Genomic DNA, 21,261 nt, shown 5'->3' with positions numbered 1-21,261 from the left:
GACTATAGAATTTTTCTCCATGAACTTGTCCAAACCTTTTTTAAACTTGGATATGCTAACCACTGTTATCACATCCTCTGGCAACAAGTTCCACAGCTTAACTATTCGTTGAGTGAAAACATATTTCCTCCTATTTGTTTCAAAGGTTTTTGCAGGGAGTAGGCATCCCTCCAGCCAGCCTTCATGAACAAGGTGTGACGGGCAGGGGGGGGCACGATGGCAGTGGCAGGAGGGAGTGGGCATCTCTTTCCCTGTGGGGGGGAGGGGATGCTGCTTGACTGTGGTGGTGTGATGGAATGGGCATCCCTCTTGCTGCCAGGGAAGTGTGTGTTGGGAGGGTTGCTTTACAGCAGTAGCAGGAGGGAGTGGGCATCCCTCCTGCCGTGGGTGTTGGGGGCAAAATTTTCTGGTAAATCTGAGCTTTATCAAGCCTTGCTTTCCTGTCAATGCCTAAGCCAATCAGTGCTCCTGAAATGACTAGGCAGTAAGGCTACGACAGCTTAGACCTGCCGGAAAATTTTGCCTGCAAATGTAGGACAGCAAGGTTAGGGAATTGCCCGGCGTGCTCGTTTAAATATTAATAACTTCATTGTAATACATTTGCATGGCACAGTCTGCCAGAAAGCTTGGAAAAGACTCAGCAATGGGAGAGATGCCCTCTCCCTCCTGCCACTGCCCTCAAGCAACCCACCCAACACACCCCCAGCAGTGGAGGGATGCCCACTCCTTCCCACCACCGCCATAAGCAACTGCTCTGACACATGCCCCCCCCCCAGCAGGAGGGATGCCCAATTCCTCCTACCACTGTCAAGCAACCCACTGACACACACCCTGACAGTGGGAGGGATGCCCACTCCCATTTGAGAATTGGCTAATAGAATACTTCCATGCTAAACCGTCTGGAACCGGTTTAGTGACCATCATTAAAGGCACAGTGGTTTTGAGAGTCTTCCCCTTTATGTAGGTTATGATTAGCTTTCGAAAGTAACCCTTCCTCAGATCAGAAATAAGCAAATGTTGGCAAAATCAGTATATATAAGGGAAATACGAAAGCATTTCAGAGGTAGTTGGAGACAAGGGTGACAAAAACAGTTTGAATTTCTTTGTAGCATGAAAGAAAGCCAAGGTCTTTGTTAAGTAGGCGACAAAGCAAATTCAATTCCTTTATAGTGGGAAAGAACCCCTCAATAAACTGATAATATCCATTGTCTTCTGACATAGCTTTTTATTGTTACATCACTAAATGCATTGCTTACCAGCTAGCACTGATGATGACAAGTTAAGACCATTGCAAACATAGTAATAAAAGGTGTGTGAAGCCTCATAAAAAAGTTTTAAGGTTATCAAATGGAACAGTTAGCACAAGTGAAATAAATCTGTCAGTCTACCATCCTTCGGCTTTTCTGTCCTAGGGTTCGTTGACTTGAACAAAGGCTTGTCTTTCAAATGCCAGGATGTTCTGTGAGCAAGGGCAGAAAAGCAATTGATTAAACATAAAAATATGATATTGCAAGAACACTTCTCTGATCTATTTCCGAATTACAAGAGCGTGTAGTTTATAAGGAATGTAATTACTGGGATTCAAGCGCAAGTTGGATGCACACCTTCTTGCATATCATATTGAGGGACACGGTAAAGTCAGGTCTCCAAAAAGGAGTACCTAATTTGGCCGCCGCATGTGCGGAGCACCGGACTAGATGGACCTCGGTCTGATCCGGTGGGGGCATTTCTTATGTTCTTATGTTAATTCATATGAGTGATATTCTTAAATTGCAGTTGCTTAAGCAGCAAACTTTTTGCAATGATTGGATGTTCTATTTCTACTAGCCAACGTGCTACACAGTGTCCTCTCTAGCAAGCCAGGGTAGATGAATACCGCTGAGTGTGTAGGGCATCTCTTTGTACATGACAAAAATAGTATAAAACATCTTTGTGAGGTGTATAATGTACCATAATAACAGCAACAACTGGTTCACTCTAGCCAGAATCCCCTTACAAAATGTGCCTTTCACAGTAAGAGAAGCACACTCTGTCCACTCCCCCTCCCTTTTTTTTTTAACATTTCTTCAGTTTTTATGTACTACATCTATTCCCAATGGAGTTCAATGCAGTTTACAGATCAAGAGAGGCATTTCTAGGATCATTCAAATATTTCTTCTGCTGCTGGATAAAACATGTGTTTTTTGAATAAGAGAGTTTTTAACATCTTTAGAATAATAGGACACTATTCAGTTTACTAAATTAGCCAGACTCAACTGAGGTACAGCCACAATAAGGTACAGAGACAAGGAAAATGGCATATTCTAGACATGGGAGGAATAGATTTCAGGTTAGAAAACAGAGATTATTAGGTGCATTTTGCTCATGTGATAGTGCCTTTTGGGGATGGTCTGTACATATGATTATGTTAGACCACTTCTGAAGGAAGCCCACTAGTTGCCATGTAATTTATCGCATGAAATGCAAAATGGTAATTCTGACACTTAAACCTCCAGATGCTATATGTGGCTGCCAACATTGGGTGCTAATTCAAGATATGCAGCCAATTAGTGCCAATAACGGGGTACTAATTGACACTAGTTGCACCAATTGGGAACTGGGCCCACATTTTGCTATGCACTATTCTGTAATAATGTGCAACCCAGTGTGTTCAAGATGTTAGAATCCATCATATCCACTCAACTCTCATCCTACCTAGAAAGATTTTCTATTCTCCTACCCTACCAATTCGGCTTCAGACCCAACTTCAGCACCGAATCCCTATTAGCCTCACTAATCTGTAAGGTACAACAACTTCATTCTCGCAACAAATTCGCTGTACTTCTACAATTTGACCTCTCCGCAGCTTTCGACGTCGTCCATCATGATATCTTAATCTTCCAACTCTCTGAAATAGGCATAAGTTCCACAGTCCTAGACTGGTTCTCGAAATTCCTACGCCTACGCTCCTACACCATTAACATAAACGGTACCTCATCCCCTCCCTGGAAGCCGATATGTGGAGTCCCGCAAGGCTCACCCCTATCTCCTATCCTTTTCAATATTTACATGTCCTCTCTGAAACTTCTTCACCTATCCCCCCTGGAAACTCTCTACACCTATGCCGACGATATCCTCATCCTCCTCGAGACCGACTCGAACCTCACTAATCTCGCTGAGAACATATCCACATGTATAATGAACCTCCATTCCTGGGCACATTTTGTACAAATGAAATTGAATGAGTCCAAAACAAAATTACTTTGGCTCGGCCCAATATTAGATCATTAACCCACCTCCATCCCATTATATTCCGGCTCCACTCTTCAGCTTGAGTTTTCAAGCAAAGTCCTTGGCATCATCATAGACTCTTCTCTCTCCTTCAATGACCACCTCAACTTCTTGGTAAAAAAATGCTTCTGTAGTCTTCATATGCTGAGGAAAGTGAGATCGTACTTTCATCATTCAAACTTCATCGTCCTTGTTCAATCCACCATCCTCTCTAGACTGGATTATTGCAACTCCATCTATTTAAGCCTAACTAAAAAAATACTCCATAGACTTTAGCTAATCCAGAACGCCGCAGCCAAGCTTATTTTCGCAAAAGGCAAGTTCGACCACGTCTCCCCACTCCTGTCCAAACTTCACTGGCTCCCAGTTCACTCCAGAGTCCTCTTTAAATGTGCCTGTTTAGCCTTCAAGATCCTACATGGCATCCTCCCTCCCGTTATCCCACTCTTCTGGAATTCCTCTAACCCTAATTCCACTAGATCCTCCCAAAAACTGAAACTATCATTCCCCTCTACAAAAGGTATATCCCGCGTAGGATAACTAGGAACATCCCTCCCCTTTAGAACCACAGAACTCTGGAATAACCTCACATCCCCACTCAGAGTTTCAAGTTCCCTCCAATCCTTCCGCAAACACCTGAAAACTTGGCTTTTTTCAAAAATCTAACACTTCCCGCTTTTTGGTTCCCTGTCCCTCTTTATCTTCCTAGCTCCTTTCCTATAACCCTTCATTGTAGCTCCTTTTCAACCTAACCCTGTAAACCGTGCCGAGCTCTACGCTTGTGCAGATGGCGCGGTATACAAACCTAAGGTTTAGTTTAGTTTCATGGGAGGTGCAGGGGTGTTCCTATAATTTGTACATTGTGTTATAGAATAACAGGATGTGCACCAAATTACAGCTGGTTTCACCAGGTCTGAATCCTGGTGCCCAAATCTGGATACTAAAACTGGCACTCTGCTATTCTATAATGGACTCTGCTATTACAGAATAACACTGAGTGCCAATTTTGTTTGGTGCTCATTTTTTAACACCATTAAAGAATTTTCCCCAAAGCTTTTTATTAGGTCATCTTCAGTATTTGGCTAATCTACTGATTTCATATGCTTATGGCCTGGTTGCCCTGGGTAGGCCTGTTCTTGCCATTGGAAGCTAAGCAGGATCAGGCCTGGCTAGTACCTGGATGGGGGACCACGAGGGAATACCAGGTGCTGTAAACTACAGGGCCTTATGTTGTGCAGCAGTAACATAGTGGAGCAACACACTGCCCAGGAGAAGGCAATGGGAAAGCACCCCTGTACTCTGCCTTGAAACATCACAGAAAGGATTCTTCACGGTGCATGCAGCCATGGGTCAGTGGTTGACTCACCAATTTCATATAGCCCAACATGTACCCTAAGGTTTCAGGATCAGAGCAATCTTGTTATTCCATGTCTTTCACATGCCAGATTAAATTCTACTACAGAATTTACATTTTTTTAGCTGTCAGGTTTGAAACTCTCTGCCATAACATTTAGAAAGTATCTTTTAGAAATATCTTAAAACATGATTTTTTCATTAGTATTCTTGGAATCTTAAATTATCAGGAAAGACTAACTGCTGTTCTTTAGCACTCTCCAGACCAGTAGAGGTTAACTTTACGAATGGGTATATATCTAATCATGACCAGCAGGTGGAGACTGAAAACAAAACTTTGGGACAGTATATCCTAGCCCCTCCTCTCTATTTCCCTCAGTCTTCTTTCAGTCTCCAGCAGGTGTTGAGTGATCTGTACCCATCTCCCTTGGTAGGGCTGTTGGAATTTGTTTAGGGGGTTTATTGTCCCTGTTTTTAGCCGGACGGAGCTTGGACGGACTCTGTTTGGGGGTTCGTCCGACCTCGGGGGTGTCAAACCCGGCGGGTCACGAGCGGGGTCCCTCCCCCCACTTCCTCCACCTCCCCACATTTTTTTAGAGGAGCCTCAGCAGTAAGCCTTGCCCCCTAAGTCAAGCAAGGCATATTGCTTCGAGAGCCTGTGGAGTCTGTTCTGTAAAAAAAAAAAAAAATCCTGAGGTAGTGCTGGTCTGAAGGGTTGTTTCCCTTTAAGAAAACTGTATTTTACTGTATTTTTTCATGTAACCAGCACTTTTTTATAGCTAGGTCGCGTATGGAGCAATTGTGCCCTTCTCCGGGGGAGTAGGACACAATTTTAGTCCAGCCGCGAGGCACTCGCGGCCGGCCTGAACTCGGCGGTTTGGGTCGGTGAGGTGGTGGAGCTCCGTCGGCAGCGGCTGCAGGCGCCCAGAGCTCCCCGCCGATGGTGCCTCGCGAGTCGGCTTGGAGCAGTGGGGAAGCCCGGTCTTCCACAACCGCCCACGGAGGGATTCCCCGAAGGATTCCCTCTCAGCTGATTTTTTGACAGCTGATGCCGGCTTGCCTGCTTTAGCGGCTGAGACTATTCAGGTTTCTCAGCCGCTTCAGGCTATGGAGGGAGCTTTTTTGGCGGGAAAACCGCCATCTTCTCTGTCTGGCCCCTCCATTTTGTCTTCCACCTCAGGTGACCTTCCCCCTGTTTTGACTATGCAGGGGCAAGGTTCTGCTGGGTCCCCTGCTGTGGCAGGGAGTCCCTTGGGACCCTCGGGGGGTTTTTCTCCTGAATTTTTCTTTTCTTTATGCAGAGCCTATTTTCAGGCGGCTGGGGGTCCCGGTTGCGCCCAGGGGGTTTCGGGGGGTGGGTTTTCCTCCGCGCTCCCTGCGGCTTTGCCTCTTTCGTCTGGCGTGACGTCCCCTCCGCCGCCTCCCTTGTCCAAGCGTCCGCGGGTGTCGTGGGACGAGAATTTGTGGTCGGAGGAACGGGTCGGTCTGGAGGAGGACCTGGACCCTTCTGAGGAGTTCCAGGACTCTCTGGAGGGGACGGAAGCTGGCGGCGGGTTGTCGGATTTCCCGTTCTCCAGTGACGAGGCGTCCGTGGTGCGCCTTTTTCAGAAAGATGAGCTGCCTGACCTTATTCAACAGGTTTCTTCGGTTTTGCGTTTTGAGGACGCGCCGCCGGAGACTCCGCGTGTGGGGGACCCCCTGTTACGGGGGATCCGTTCCGTTTCCCGCTCTTTTCCTATGCATCAGGATATTCGGGATATTATTCTGGAGCAGTGGAAAACGCCGGAGACGCCGTTTCGGCTGGCGCGCAGCATGGCTCGCCTGTATCCCATTCCTGAAGGGGATCGGGCTACGTTAGCTTCGCCAGTTGTGGATGCGGTGGTCTCGGCAATTTCCAAGCGGCATACCGTGCCTGTTGAGGGCGGTTCTGCCTTGCGGGACCCTGAGGAGCGCAAATTGGAGAGCATCCTTAAGCAAAATTTTCAGGTCTCTGCCTTTGGGGTCCAGGCGGCTATTTGTGGGGGACTGGTCGCTCGCGCCGTTTTTCGGTGGGCGGAGCGGGTCTTGGATCGAGAGTCTGACGACTGGTCTCTGGTGGATCAGGAGGTTGCGAAGATTGAGATGGCGGCCTCATTCCTCTCATATGCTCTATATGACTTGGTGCGGATATCGGCTAAGTCTATGGCTTTTGGCGTGGCCGCAAGGCGTGTGTTGTGGCTGCGCGCTTGGGCGGCGGATGCTGCGTCCAAAGCTAAGCTTACTAAATTTCCCTTTCGGGGGTCGTTTTTGTTTGGAGAGGACTTGGATAAGTTGATTCAGACTCTGTCGGACTCGAAAGTTCCCCGTCTGCCGGAGGACCGTGCCCGCCCGGCGTCTCGGGGGGGTGCGGCCAGGGGGCGTTTGCGGGATTTTCGCAAGTATCGCCCTGGGCGTGGGGCTGCTTCTTTCCAGTCTCCGGGATTTTCCCGGGGTCGGTTCTTCCAGCGCATGCAGCCCTTTCGGGGGGCCCGTCGGGGGGCAGGGAATCCCTCCGCCGGTTCCCCCGCTTCCCGTCCTGCACAATGACGCCTTGCCGGCGCCCCCTTTGGTTCCGGTGGGGGCTCAGCTGCGCGAATTTTTCCCCAAATGGGCCGAGATCACGTCCGATCGGTGGGTCCTGGAGGTGGTGCGGGACGGTTATGCCCTGGAGTTCGCCCGCTCTCTGCCGGATTTTTTCCTCGCTTCTCCGTGTCAGACTCCGGGGAAGACGCAGGCTTTTCGCCAGACCCTTCAGCGCTTGCTAGATCTCAGGGCAGTTGTTCCGGTGCCCCCTCCGGAGTGGGGCACGGGCAGGTACTCCATTTACTTTGTGGTGCCCAAAAAGGAGGGGACCTTTCGGCCCATCCTCGATTTTAAAAGGGGTCAACAGGGCTCTCAAGATTCCCTCTTTCCGTATGGAAACTCTGCGGTCGGTCATTCTGGCGGTTCAGCCGGGGGAGTTTCTCACTTCTCTCGATCTGACGGAGGCCTACTTGCATGTTCCCATTCGGGCCTCTCATCAGCGTTTCCTGCGCTTTGCGATCTTGGGTCGGCACTTTCAGTTCTGTGCGCTTCCCTTTGGGCTGGCCACGGCTCCTTGGACGTTCACCAAGGTGATGGTGGTCGTCGCGGCAGCCTTGCGGTCGGAGGGCATCCTGGTACACCCCTACCTGGACGACTGGTTAATTCGGGCAAAGTCGTTGCAAGAAAGCTCCCGGGTTACTGCTCGGGTGGTGGAGTTTCTCCGGTCGCTGGGCTGGGTGGTCAACCTTTCCAAGAGTCGGTTGGTCCCGGCTCAGCGTCTGGAGTACCTAGGGGTGCTGTTCGACACCTCCTTGGGGAAGGTCTTCCTCCCAGAGGGCCGGGTGAGCAAATTGCAATCTCAGATTCGCCTGCTTTTGGCGTCCCGGTGTCCTCGGGCGCGAGATTTCCTCCAGGTCTTGGGGTCGATGGCGGCGTCCCTGGACGTGGTGAGGTGGGCGCGGGCCCACATGCGTCCTCTCCAGTATGCTCTGCTCCGGAGGTGGTCTCCCCAGAGGCACGGGATGGATGTTCCGGTTCCCCTGCGAGGCTTGGCGCGCTGCAGTCTGCGTTGGTGGCTCCAGACCCCTCACCTTGTTCAGGGGGTGGGTCTGGATCTCCCGCAGTGGACGGTGCTCCTGACGGATGCGAGTCTCTTGGGTTGGGGGGCTCAGTGTTTGGGTCACTCGGCTCAGGGCACCTGGTCCGCGGAGGAGGCCGCCTGGTCGATCAACGTGTTGGAGACCAGAGCGGTCCGTCTGGCGCTGTTGGCTTTCCACTCCCTGTTGATGGGCAAGTCGGTCAGAGTGCTGTCGGACAATGCCACGGCGGTGGCTTATGTCAATCGTCAGGGGGGCACCAAGAGCACTCAGGTGGCGCAGGAGGCGGCTCTGCTCATGGTTTGGGCGGAATCCCATCTGCTGGACCTCTCGGCCTCTCATATAGCCGGAGTAGAAAATGTTCAGGCAGACTTCCTCAGTCGTCACTTCCTAGATCCAGGAGAGTGGTGTCTCGGCGCCGAGGCGTTTCAGTTGATAGTGCAGGCTTGGGGGCAGCCCCTGATGGACCTGATGGCCACGGGTGGCAACGCCAAAGTGCCCCGCTTCTTCAGTCGTCGCAGGGACGGTCTGGCCGAGGGTCTGGATGCTCTGGTCCAGCAGTGGCCAACGGAGGGGCTGTTGTATGTGTTCCCTCCTTGGCCGCTGGTGGGCAGAGTGCTTCTTCGCATTGTTCACCATCCGGGTTTGGTGGTGCTGGTGGCGCCGGATTGGCCTCGCCGTCCGTGGTATGCGGATCTGGTGAGGCACCTGGTAGCGGATCCTCTTCCTCTGCCTCTCTCGGACGACCTTCTGATGCAGGGTCCCATTCCCATGTTCGACCCGTCTCCCTTCTGTCTTACGGCGTGGCTCTTGAAAGGGGTCGCCTTAGCAAGAAGGGATATTCAGACAAGGTGATCTCTACACTGTTGGGGTCCCGGAGGCTTTCTACCTCTCGGGCTTATGTGCGGGTTTGGCGTCTCTTTGAGGAATGGTGTCGGGCGCGGGGAGTGACCTCGTTTCGCGCTTCTCTGCCTAACATTCTAGAGTTCTTGCAGGATGGCCTGGATAGAGGCCTGGCTTGGTCTTCTCTCCGGGTTCATCTTGCGCCCCTGTCGGCTTTTCGAGGGTTGGTGTCAGGTCAGCGTTTATCGGCTCTTCCTGATGTGATTCGGTTTTTGCGGGCGGCCAAGTTGCTTAGGCCTCCCCTACGGCCCTCGGTTCCCTCTTGGGATCTTAATCTGGTTCTCTCTGTTTTGGTGCGTCCGCCTTTCGAGCCCTTGGACGTCTGTTCTTTGAAGGACCTTACTTTGAAGGCGGTCTTTTTGGTGGCCATTACTTCTGCTAGGCGTGTTTCTGAGCTGCAGGGTTTCTCTTGTAGGGCTCCCTTCTTGGAGTTTTCTAGGGAGCGGGTCGTCTTGCGGCCTGTTCCTTCCTTTCTGCCGAAGGTTGTTTCTCCTTTTCATGTCAATCAATCGGTGGTTCTCCCGGTCTTGGGTGGTCGGGAGGGCTCTTCTGAGCAACGGCAGCTGCGCAAGTTGGATGTCGGTCGGGTCCTTCGCTCTTATGTGCAGCGGACCCAGGAATTCCGGAAGTCCGATCATCTCTTTGTCCTCCTGGCGGGTCCTCGTCGGGGAGCTGGCGCTTCTAAGGCTTCTATTGCGCGCTGGATCAAGGAGACGATTGCTTCCGCTTATCTTCTGAAACAGCAGCCTGTTCCGGAGTTTCTCAAGGCTCATTCCACTCGGGGTCAGGCGGCTTCTTGGGCTGAGTCGTCGCTCGTGCCTCCAGTGGATATTTGTAAGGCTGCGGTTTGGTCTTCCTTGCATTCCTTTGTTCGTCATTATCGGGTTGATGTGCAGGCGCGTCGGGACGCGGTGTTCGGTGAGCGTGTATTGGTATCGGCCCTTCGGGGGTCCCGCCCGTGAGAGGGACTGCTTTGGTACGTCCCATTCGTAAAGTTAACCTCTACTGGTCTGGAGAGTGCTAAAGAAGGAGAAATTAGGTTCTTACCTGCTAATTTACTTTCTTTTAGCTTCTCCAGACCAGTAGAGGTCCCCACCCTGTCTGTTGTTGTTGTTGTTGGGGCTGTTGCGCGGGCAGTTTTTGGTTTTTGCTGCGGGTTCTAGTATTTTTCTAGGGCCGGGGAGAATTGAAGAACAGCGGCTGTGGCTCGGCTGGCTTAGCTGGCGAGCTGTGGGGACATTCTTCCTTCGGGAATTTCTCCTCTGCATTTTCCAACAGCATTTTGGGTATGTTATTTGTTACTCCTTTCGGAGTATTGTTTTTTCTCTCTGTTGTTTTCCAGTTCTTGGTTCTGCTTGGCTATTCGGCAGACTGAGGGAAATAGAGAGGAGGGGCTAGGATATACTGTCCCAAAGTTTTGTTTTCAGTCTCCACCTGCTGGTCATGATTAGATATATACCCATTCGTAAAGTTAACCTCTACTGGTCTGGAGAAGCTAAAAGAAAGTAAATTAGCAGGTAAGAACCTAATTTCTCCTTGTGTAATGTCTACTTCCTTAACATGTCAAATATCTAGTTGCTTTTTTTAGGTTTAAACATTTTTATTGATAATAATAATAACAGCTTATATACCGCAATACCGTGAAGTTCTATGCGGTTTACAAAGATTAAGCAAAGGTACAAATTGATTGACTTTAAGAGGGGAGGAAGAAAGAGGGTTAATAGGACAGGAAATCCATTTTTGAGGAGAGAGTGATCAATAGAACAAGTTAATCGCTATAGAGGGGAGAGAGAAGAGAGAATCAGTTGTCTAGATATTTTAGGAACAGGTGTGTTTTCAGACATTTCCTAAATTCCTCATAAGTAGTGGGCGAAAGCAATTGTTCTAGGTCTTTACCCCATGATGACAATAAAAAGGAAACACACAATATTAATGCGGCCATCCATACAATGGTAACTGCTACATAAACAGATTTGTACAGACCCAATAAGAAAGTATTATCATTTTTACAAACAAAGTATCTAACAGGTCACAACTATTCCCAATCCCAACTATCAAAAGTAATTCAAGCATATCCGTCTCAGGGCCCTGAACTCTTACGAGCCCTGAGAAACAACCCCCCCCCCCCCCCATTCCGTAACTTTACATCAGTGAAAAAGAAAACCCCCCATCAAAAAACATATGTGACTGATGACATGTAACAACAAAAACAAGAAACTCAAGTACTGCCATTCAGGCATCCGCATAGAAACCAACAAGAGCCAATCCATCAAAGTTTATACAATTACAAGTGCCAACATCCTTCCCACCCCCCTGGGTTGTGTTATATGTAAACATAAAATGGTATATTCAAACATATGCCGAAGCTCATTGAACCGGCAGTCTTCATTCTGAGCTAAGTTCTGTGTTTAACAGCTATTAATTATTAAGAAAAATTAATTTAAAAAATTTTGAAAAATTCTTAAATCTTAAAAAAATCAAAATATAATGCCAAGTTAAAAAAAAAAAATAAGATTAATGATAGCTCACATGCTAAGGTCTACACTAAATTCATTCTAATTGTGTAGTACTCAAGAGCGCTTGAAGTCTTTCCCATCCAAGAGTAAAATTGTCATAGATACTGCAAAATCTAATAATGGAACATGTTCAAAAGTAAACTACAGCCTCTGGGGGACAGCGATTGCAAATATGGATCCCAAATGAGTGGAAATTGCAATTTACATTTTCTGCTCCCCCCCCAAGCATCCCTAGCTTCCCAGCTCACCAATTGGTGAAGTAAGTTGCGCCAATGCCAGTATGCTGGGGGTTCTGCCACAGTCCAATTCTGCAAAATACATTTGCGAGCAATCAAACACATTTTCTGGTAGAGCAAACGCTGGCCCTTACTAAGGCACCCAAATGCTTCTGGGACATCCAAAACTAACGAGAGCACCATGCAGGACATAGGCTTTTGCAGAAGCACTGAAATATATAGGCCACCACTCTATTGGGACCGGGGGATAATTGCTGTATAGTTCTTGAATAAATGTATCTTCTACTGTATTCATTGTCCTTTTTTCGGGCTTATTTCTAAAGCTTCAGAAGCCATAAACGTGATGGGGCACTGGATGACAAACTTAATTCAGAAAAGACAACTTTCTTCGTTGCTTTGCCACATCCGCTTGACACCAAATCACCACTATGTATCAATAATCTTAATTACCCTATCCAACCTACCATAAAGATACTAGGTATAACTTTGGATCAGTGCCTAACAATGAGAGACCAGGTGGACTCCTTGATCAGAAAGGGATTTTTCACTCTCTGGAAACTTAGATCCATTAAAGCTTATTTCGATACAGCGGCATTCAGAACCCTAGTCCAATCCCTCGTACTGAGTCTACTTGACTACTGTAACATCGCCTATTTAGCAATTTCCCAAAAGAACATGCAGCGTTTACAATTGATGCAAAATGCAGCGGTCAAACTGATCTTTGGGCTGAGGAAGTTTGATCACGTGACACCCTATTACCAGCAGTTGCATAGGCTGCCAATGGAGGCGCGCGTAAAGTTTAAATTTGCCTGCTTCTGCTTCAAAGCACTACACGGACTTGCCCCTAAATATATAACTGACCTTTTTGTCTTCTAAGCCAACAGACACAAGAGAAGCTCACATTCCAACTTCGTTTCCCTCCCAGTGAGAGGTTGTAAACTGAAAAAACACCATGAACATCTTCTCTCGCACCAAGCAGCATCAAGGGGTAAAGACCTAGAACAATTGCTTTCGCCCACTGCTTATGAGGAATTTAGGAAACGTCTGAAAACACACCTGTTCCTAAAGTATCTAGACAACTGATCCTCTCTTCTCTCTCCCCTCTATAGCGATTAACTTGTTCTATTGATCACTCCTCAAAAATGGATTTCCTGTCCTATTAACCCTCTTTCTTCCTCCCCTCTTAAAGTCAATCAATTTGTACCTTTGCTTAATCTTTGTAAACCGCATAGAACTTCACGGTATTGCGGTATATAAGCTGTTATTATTATTAAATAAAATATTTTCAACTTAAAACTCATTTTTCTACAGGCATTTATGATTGGATAAACTGTATGTATCCAATAATAAACTGCATATGATGAAAATGGGTTTGTGTACAGAATGATTTTATGTTTTTGTGTTAAATGGTTAATATTCTCAATGGAGAAGGGTAAATAGTGGGGTTCACGCAGCGAAAAATACTGAGCAGGTAAGAAAGTTCAACTTATTATATAAATTCCAAAGCTTCCTCTTCAAACTGTGCAGGACAGCAGTCCACAGAATATAAATTTAAAACTTAATCTTCAGAAGGAGGACCGGACATTTTCTCATCAGTATTTCAACTCCATGCTCAATGGCATCAGTCAGCATAAGTTGAAGTGCTAATAAGAAAATGCTTATTCCCCGTTACAAAACCATAGCGCAGACTTTAGTGCTGCCCACAGCGGTAACAGCTCCGACGCTCATTGGAATTCTTTGAACATTGGATCTGTTACTGCCTTGGCTGGTGCTAAAAACTGCACTATGGTTTTGTGTAAAAAAAAAGGGGGTGGGGTGTTAGTTCTTTGCCCTGATGCAGCGCTAGGCGAAACACTGGCTGGCCACTATCGTTTGAACTGATTTACAGATAAGTGAATGTTGTACATTGTTGAACTGAAGAGTTTTTTATGATATAAGTTTCCTATACGTCCAGTATATAATTTTGCTATTCACTATTTTTTTTTAGCTTTTTTTATACTTTTGGCGCATTTTATCTAAACCTCTTATTTATTTAGTTTTATATATCGTAATATGCTCACCGATTTTATTTATGATAATCAATATGATGGATGCAATTACAATGATCATCATATACTTTCTTCACATAAAGAGTAGGCAATTTCATACATGTGCTGAGGTATTTTTAAAGGACAAAAGTCCACTATCACATCTCATCACTTGTACAAGGTATTGATTTGGGTATAAGTTATTATTTCACTAATCATTTAGGCCAGGATTCTCTAACCGGCGCCCATGTTGATGGCTGCCTTAAAAGCGGCCGCTAATTGCGTGTCAATCAAGCGCTGGTTAGAGAATCACACCTGATTCACGCAGATAGGCAGGTGAAATGTAGGCTGGAAGCCCTGGCCTACATTTCAGCCGCCTATCTTTGTGACTAGACCACAGCTTGCCATCAGCTGATCGCAACAGGGGAATTTCCCCTGTTGCAATCAGCTCAGCCAGCTGAGGTGGGCAAAAGACCCCCAACATCAGCAGGAGAGATGCTACCCCCTTCTGCATGAATGACTTCACCCGACATCGGCCTTAGGCCCCTCCCAGTTCATCCCAGGGACGCACAGATAAGGGGGGCCTTAGGTGTCTGAACCAATCAGGGCCTTTGGCCCCTCCCCCTGCATCACATTATGCAGCAGGGAGTGGAAGGCCCGTCAATTAGATAGGCAGGTCCAAAGCAGTAGCCAGAGAGTGGGCTTCCTGCTTCCAATGTTTTAAAAAGGTACGGGAGGGAGGGAGTGGGCATCCTTCCTGTCATTTTTTTTGGTTCGGGGGTGGGGGGGGGGGCAGTGGTTTGAGGGGTTTCTTTATTTTTTTTTTTTTTAATGGCACAGATGTTGGGTGTGTGTTATATATGCACACACAACATCTGTGCCATTAAAAAAGAAGCCCTAACAGCAGTGACAGGAGGCTGTTTCCCCTGTCACTGCTGTTAGGGCTCTGTGCATGTGTCAGTCGTATTTGCATGCAAATGTGATAGCGCACCATTCACTGCTGGAGAATCAGCCAACAGCAATCAAGTCGGTATTTTTAGTGCATCTAGCCTTAAAAGTCTCACTATCCTATTTATGTTAATTCCTACTATAATACCATAGCTGTATCATCTTAAACTCAAACAGCAAGGTAAAATATTTCACAAAAGAAAAACATCTCAATACAAATTTAAAATGTAGCACAGAAGATTTGCTGTTGGACATTAACCTTTTCCTATCGTAATAAATTTTACGTTACGCTGGTTCAAATCGTAATTATTTTAGCAAAGTTTTGTATTATTCACTGTTATCATTTATGGCTATTGTAAACATAATGTAAATAAGTCATAAGTTTGTAAATTCAAATATTTTGTGTTCCTGGCTCTTTATTAGTCCATACAGACTGTTTATCCACTGTCTATGTCATTTTTGGAATGTCCCGTCATCCGGGACACACGATAGGAAAAGGTTAAAGATTGTTGTACAAGTCTTTAGTTCAGAAAAACATACCTTAGTATCTGGTAAACATGGGCCAAATGCTTCCAGAAGAAGAGTTTCCTCCTTAACAGATTTTTGAAAGTCATCATACGATACCTTGCTATCGTGGTCGTGGTCCTGAAAAAAGTGATGCACATGCTGCCTTTACTTCTGTACAGCTATATTACCTTCATGCCATATATATATATTTTAAAATTAGGTCATAAATGGCTTTCATGATAGGATTTTATGTGTTTGAATTCTGTGCAAGACTTGATTAATTACACCATTCTCATCTCAGTGGGTCAAATATAAATAGCAGTAAGCATTCAGTCTAGTGGCTATAATCTAGTCAAACTGATACATATTATATAAATATGTAGAAATTACCTTTGTATGTTGATTCCTAGAATAAACACTGAATGTAAGTGCTACAAAGGTGAACATGTTAGGAAAAGATCCTTTCTTTATTACTTTTAAGTACTATAGGGAGACTGAGTATAAATCTCGCTGTAGAACCAAAAGGATTAACTGAAGCTGGAAATGAAAAATAAATGGCATGCACCCATAGTGGCGTTAGGAGACAGTAGGCGCTCCTGGAGGCATGATTCCAGTGCCTTTTCTGTAGGCGCTGGTAGTTGCTTTAAATTTAAAGCTATTTTCCTTTCAAACTGTATTTCCCTATTAACTAAGGTGCCGGTAGGGTGCCATTTGTAGAATTGCCCCCTGTCTGCTCAAGAGAAACAATGATTATCTCATATTCAGTTAATTTTTGAGAGGCTCTCTCTGAAAATTTAGACAGCAGCAATAAATTATCATGCAAAACTTTTTCCATCTTCAGTACTGCAGTTCCAGTACCTTTTAAAGAATACTTCAGAATTAAGCTATGTTAGCTGAACCAACATTAGTTATAAATTCAGAGAAAAAGTGTCACAGGATAACTTAACAGAGACTGGTATAGGTAACATCCTTCAAAGATAAAATAGAGCAGTGGTCTTCATTAATTTTTAAGTCAGGCCATTTTGGATCCAAATGAGCTGAAGGAGGGCCACTAAGGGCTCCTTTTACGAAGCCACATTAGCAGCTTTATCGCACACACCTTTTAAGTGCATGCTAACTCCCGCGCTAGCCGAAAAACTACCACCTGCTCAAGAGGAGGCGGTAGCGGCTAGCGCAGCCGGCAAATTAGCATGTGGATTGTCCAGCTACACATCTCTTTTTTTTTTTGCCATTATTGAAAAAAAGTCCAAATTAATAACATTCAAAACATGCCATTTGCATGTAGAAGTGATGGGAATAATAGTATTAAGCAGGGTATAGGGGAGCCCAAACCCCAATATGTATAAGACACCCTTTTGCCCAGGATATATAGTTAATAAAAGATGAAGTTGAATGATATAGAAATGCTTTAGAGTTACAGTAAAAAAAGAATATTGCTTAGTTAGCATTACTAGCAAACTATTACGTAAAGTTTTTAAATAGATGTTTTGTCCCAGCTGCTACTTTCTGTAAGATTGGGCAATCTGACCAAAGTCCTAGAACAGGTCCTGTACCCTAAGCTAACACGTTGTTATAAGATGTCAATACATAGAAATAGATTATAGTCTAGATTCAGTGGCATAGTAAGGTGGGGGCTGACCACCCTAGGCGCTATCTTCTTGGGATGCTGGCACCTCTCCTCCCCCCCATATCATGCTTGCACCCTCCCTTCCCCTATACCTCTTTAAATCTTTGCCACTGTGAGCATCTTCTCCAGCCTGCTGCTCACACTGGCCTTGGCTTTCCCTCCAATGTCACTTCCTGGCCCCACAAACAGGAAGTGATTTCAGAGGGGAGCCAGGATGGCATTAGCAGCAGGCCAGAGAAGCTGCTCATGCTGGCGAAGATTTAAGGGAGGGTAAGAGCGTTATGTGGGGGTGGGATAGGAGTAGGGAGGGCAGAGAAGAGGGCATGGGGAGGTGCAACCACCCTGTGCACTTCCTACCTTCACTAAGCCACTCTCTAGATGCAATCCCCTCTATTGTTGACAGGAATAAAACTATGAGTGTGTGATTTATAAGTCATTATAGAGATGCTGACGCTAGGGAAAATTGCTAATGAGGTAAGGTTGACAAGGAATCACATGACCAATGAACCAAATATGGACCTAGTGGCAAAATGCAGTCATATGCAATTTATAATTTGATATTTTAAAACACAAAAGTTGATACTACCTACCTATAAATTATAATAAATGAAATGATATAATATGAAGAAGTTAATAAAATGGCTTGAGGCCCAGGGCTCAGAGAGACTCTTTGGTTAGGATTCTGCCAGTTAGCAGGTCTCCAAGACTCCCATTAGGGCCCTGATGTTTTTTAACTACAATTTAAGTCTGGCTGTTATTCCTTGGCCTCCCTAAGAAATAGAAGCAAGGGCTGGATGAAAGGGTAGGGGGAGTAAGAAATCTGTCCATGTAGTTATTCAGAGCATTCAGCAGGGGCCAATAATTTTAATGGTCTGGCCTCACAGATATGCCAGTGGCTAGTAACAGTGGGGTACCCTAAGGGGAATTGCTGTGAACTTCACATTAAGGGTACCAAATACACATCTCATGATAACCCCTGTACATTATATGGTAAGCTCTCCAAAACTTCTTTATGGGTAATATAGCCATCATCATTCAGATCATAAACCTCAAAACAATCCTATGGTACCCACCTGTCTACCACTCCAATAGCCCTTATGCTTGCAGGTGCCATCTATATGGCAGTACAGTGGGTTTTGGTGGGCTCACACTTTCCACCACAAGTATACTAGTTAGGGTGGCATATTCTCCACAATCCACTGCACTGCCCACCAGGCTACTCAATAGATCTGCTTGCAGCTCTACTAGGACTGACCATAAAATCTTCACCTGTCATAGAGACAGATATGTACTGTTTTATGCAGATATCTGGGGGTGGGAGGGGTCAGATACAACTAGGGCAGTGTGTTTGGGGCCATATTTTCATCCCTCCAGTGGTCATCTGGTCAATTTGGGTAGCTTTTGGCCCTTATTCATTTTAAAAACAGGTCTAGTCTAAAACATCCAAATTGTGCCCTGGACATTTTGTAAAATGTTTATCGCTGCAAAATGCTCAAGTGCCAAGTCTGCTCTAACCCCACCCCCTACGATTTAGACAAACTGGAGACAAAATGACCAGAACAATGTCTAGCAAGTCAGCTTTGAAAATGTCCACTTGGACATCTATCTTTTTGGAAAATAAGCCTCATAGTGTCAGTTGAATGAGGCTATGCAAATGCCTAAAGTGGGATACATGATTTGGGTTAATTACTTTTGTATTAATAAAAATATTTCTCATACTTTAAACGGTACAGAAGGAAAGACAAGGGAGATGCCCTTCCAACCAAGCAAAATCTTTATTATTTTAAAAGCAGGAAGGATCCAAGTTTCCACATATCTAAATGTCTTTCCCTCTGATGCAACTTCCTGTGTCTGCCTGGATGGATCACGTCAGAGGAAAAGCTTTAGGCCGGGCAGCTGCCTACAACTTATGAAAACGGCTGCCATGTCGGGGCCCCGCTGAAAAAGGAAACTGTGATTTGGAAAGGCGACCGCAAAGAGTGCTAGAGTTCATGAGGAGGGATGGACCTAAGCTCTGGGGAATGAGTCCCTAGAGAGAGCAGGTCTACCTGTGAGAACAGTGATGTTAGAGTTGCCAAACAGCAAGTCCTGGGAGCAGTGATTTGAGGAGCCAAAAAGAAAGGAGGATGGCTGGAGTGTCCCCTGAGGAAGGCATTTAGATATGCCAAAACTTGGATCCTTGTTGGGACTGTGCTTTTAAAAGAATAAAGTTTTTGCTTGGTTGGAAGGATCTCTCCCTTGCCTTTCCTTCTGTACTGTTGCTATTACATGGCGAGGCTTTCTGTTTGTTTAGTCTTCTCATTTTTTAAAGACGTAATTAGTCCATATCTGAGGCTGACATTTGGCAGGATTATGAAGTTGATATCTCTATGTTGTGGGTAACAAGTTACATATCCCACAGTTGGTACCTTTTCACTCAGCAGGTCACATATAGCAGAATGTACTTTCCATTAAAAGCTTTGTTCTCTGATTTCCATTTAATTTTGCGATATTAATAATGTGTTTTGACTTTCTCTTGCTTACTTCAAGGGCAGGTACTTACCATCTTTTTCAGGGTTATTTCCACCAGATCTTTTACTCCTTCATCAGGATCTTCCTCCGTTGGCTGTTTAAGAAGGCTGTTCTTGAGCAAGTGAAACATTTCTTCACGGGTAATATAGCCATCATTATTCAGATCATAAACCTCAAAGCAATCTTTTCAAAAACAAAAAAAAACAAACTGTAACATACCTAAATCTCACCTGAAATAACTTAAAAATAATGAAGTTTTAAGGAAAACTGACTTTTCTCCTGTAGCACTTTAAATCTGCACTGGGATATGTTAACATACACCATTATCAATTAAATTATTTATTTTTACATTGTTATAAAGTGTATTTATTTTAAATGGTTTATTGATAATAAACAGAACAGACAAACAATACCAAAATAAAAGTACATATAATCAATTCTGTTACAAGATGCTTCACTCAGCCTTTACAACACAACTTTTGTCTATTTATTCTCCCATAGTCAACTCAATCCCACAACAAACTCTTGAAAGGGGAGAACTTGATTTTTAACCTCCCCTCTCTAGAAGTTTCCTACCTTACTTTCCACAGCCCCTCCCCAATCCCCCCACCCCCTAAATAGAAACTCACAGTACTCTAAGGAGTCCCAAAGGTATAGTTATTCTCACTCATTTACTGGTTCTTACAGTTTATTTAAAAATCAGACTCCTCACCCTCTGCGGGAGAGCTTGCAAGTATAGCTCTCATTTCAACAAGAACCATTTGGTCTATTTACAGATGAGGCAAACTTCTCATCTCCCATTCTACCAGCCGATAAATCTGTGATATCCATTGCCAAAAAGCAGGAGAATTAGATGATGTCCAAGCTTGCACCACACATTTCCTTCCCACCAGGCTTAGCTTTCTAGTTAATCATTTCAGGCCTCTGCTCGTTATATTCAATGTACTAGGAATGTCCAATACCAATACTTCTAGGGAAACATTAATTCACTGCCCAAGCAACTTAAATATTCACACACACCTCACTCCAAAGCCTTTGAACCATCAAACAATTCTACAAAAACCACTCCTAAACGCACTGTATTTTGAGCATAAGACGTCTGACAATTAAATTCACCACCGTGCCACCGTGGCGCCACTTGCCACCGTGCGCTTACGTTGGCAGCACTGTACAAACAGCTCAGTAAGGTTTCATAACCTTGGTATATCAGTGTCTCACATCTGTGTTCATGTCAATGTGTGGTGGTGTCTTGCTGAGTAGCGTTCATTATTGGTGTTGCATGTTTTTGTGTGCCGTTGCCAACATGTTTTTGTGTGCCAACATTACATTTATTGTTAAACTTGGCAAGAGTGGAAGCCACGAAGCAGCCTGTTTAGCGTGCTGCGGCTGCCAACACTGGAGGGAGGTTAGTTGTTAAGGTTATCTCGCTGGGAGGGTCGCATGGGAGGGAGAGATAGCAGGGTCAGCGGAGGTTGGGCTGGGAGGGGAGAGAAGCGGTCTGCCTCGGGTGCTTCATGGCCTGGCTTCTTCGGGCAGCAGCAGCGTTTACAATTCGCTGCTGTTGCCGGCTTCAGGCCTTCCTCTCTGGTGGGTCCTGCCTACTTCCTGTTTTCATGAAGACAGGACCCGATAGAGAGGAAGGCTTGAAGCCGGCAACAGCAATGAATTGTGAATGCTGCTGCCTGATGAAGTTCAAGGAGGAAAAGGAGCAGAGGGGGAGAGAAT

The 21,261-nt window shown here is 45.7% G+C and overlaps 1 protein-coding gene across 1 annotated transcript in view; it reads right to left on the bottom strand.

Moving 5' to 3' along the window:
• Nucleotides 1–1,149: 1,149 nt before the first annotated feature.
• Nucleotides 1,150–21,261, bottom strand: part of EFCAB1 (EF-hand calcium binding domain 1) — a 35,932-nt gene continuing 15,820 nt past the window's right edge. The window contains exons 4-6 of the mRNA XM_033931143.1: nucleotides 19,568–19,719; nucleotides 15,432–15,536; nucleotides 1,150–1,459 (exon numbers count right to left, since the gene is read on the bottom strand). Of these exons, the coding sequence (XP_033787034.1) occupies nucleotides 1,409–1,459; nucleotides 15,432–15,536; nucleotides 19,568–19,719 (308 nt within the window). The 3' untranslated portion in view covers nucleotides 1,150–1,408. The remainder of the gene's footprint in view (nucleotides 1,460–15,431; nucleotides 15,537–19,567; nucleotides 19,720–21,261) is intronic.

This window comes from Geotrypetes seraphini, chromosome 2 (genome assembly GCF_902459505.1).
Source record: "Geotrypetes seraphini chromosome 2, aGeoSer1.1, whole genome shotgun sequence".
Classification (NCBI taxonomy): domain Eukaryota; kingdom Metazoa; phylum Chordata; class Amphibia; order Gymnophiona; family Dermophiidae; genus Geotrypetes; species Geotrypetes seraphini.
Note: the sequence above shows the minus strand (reverse complement) of the source record. Positions and strands in the feature narration are given on the sequence as shown.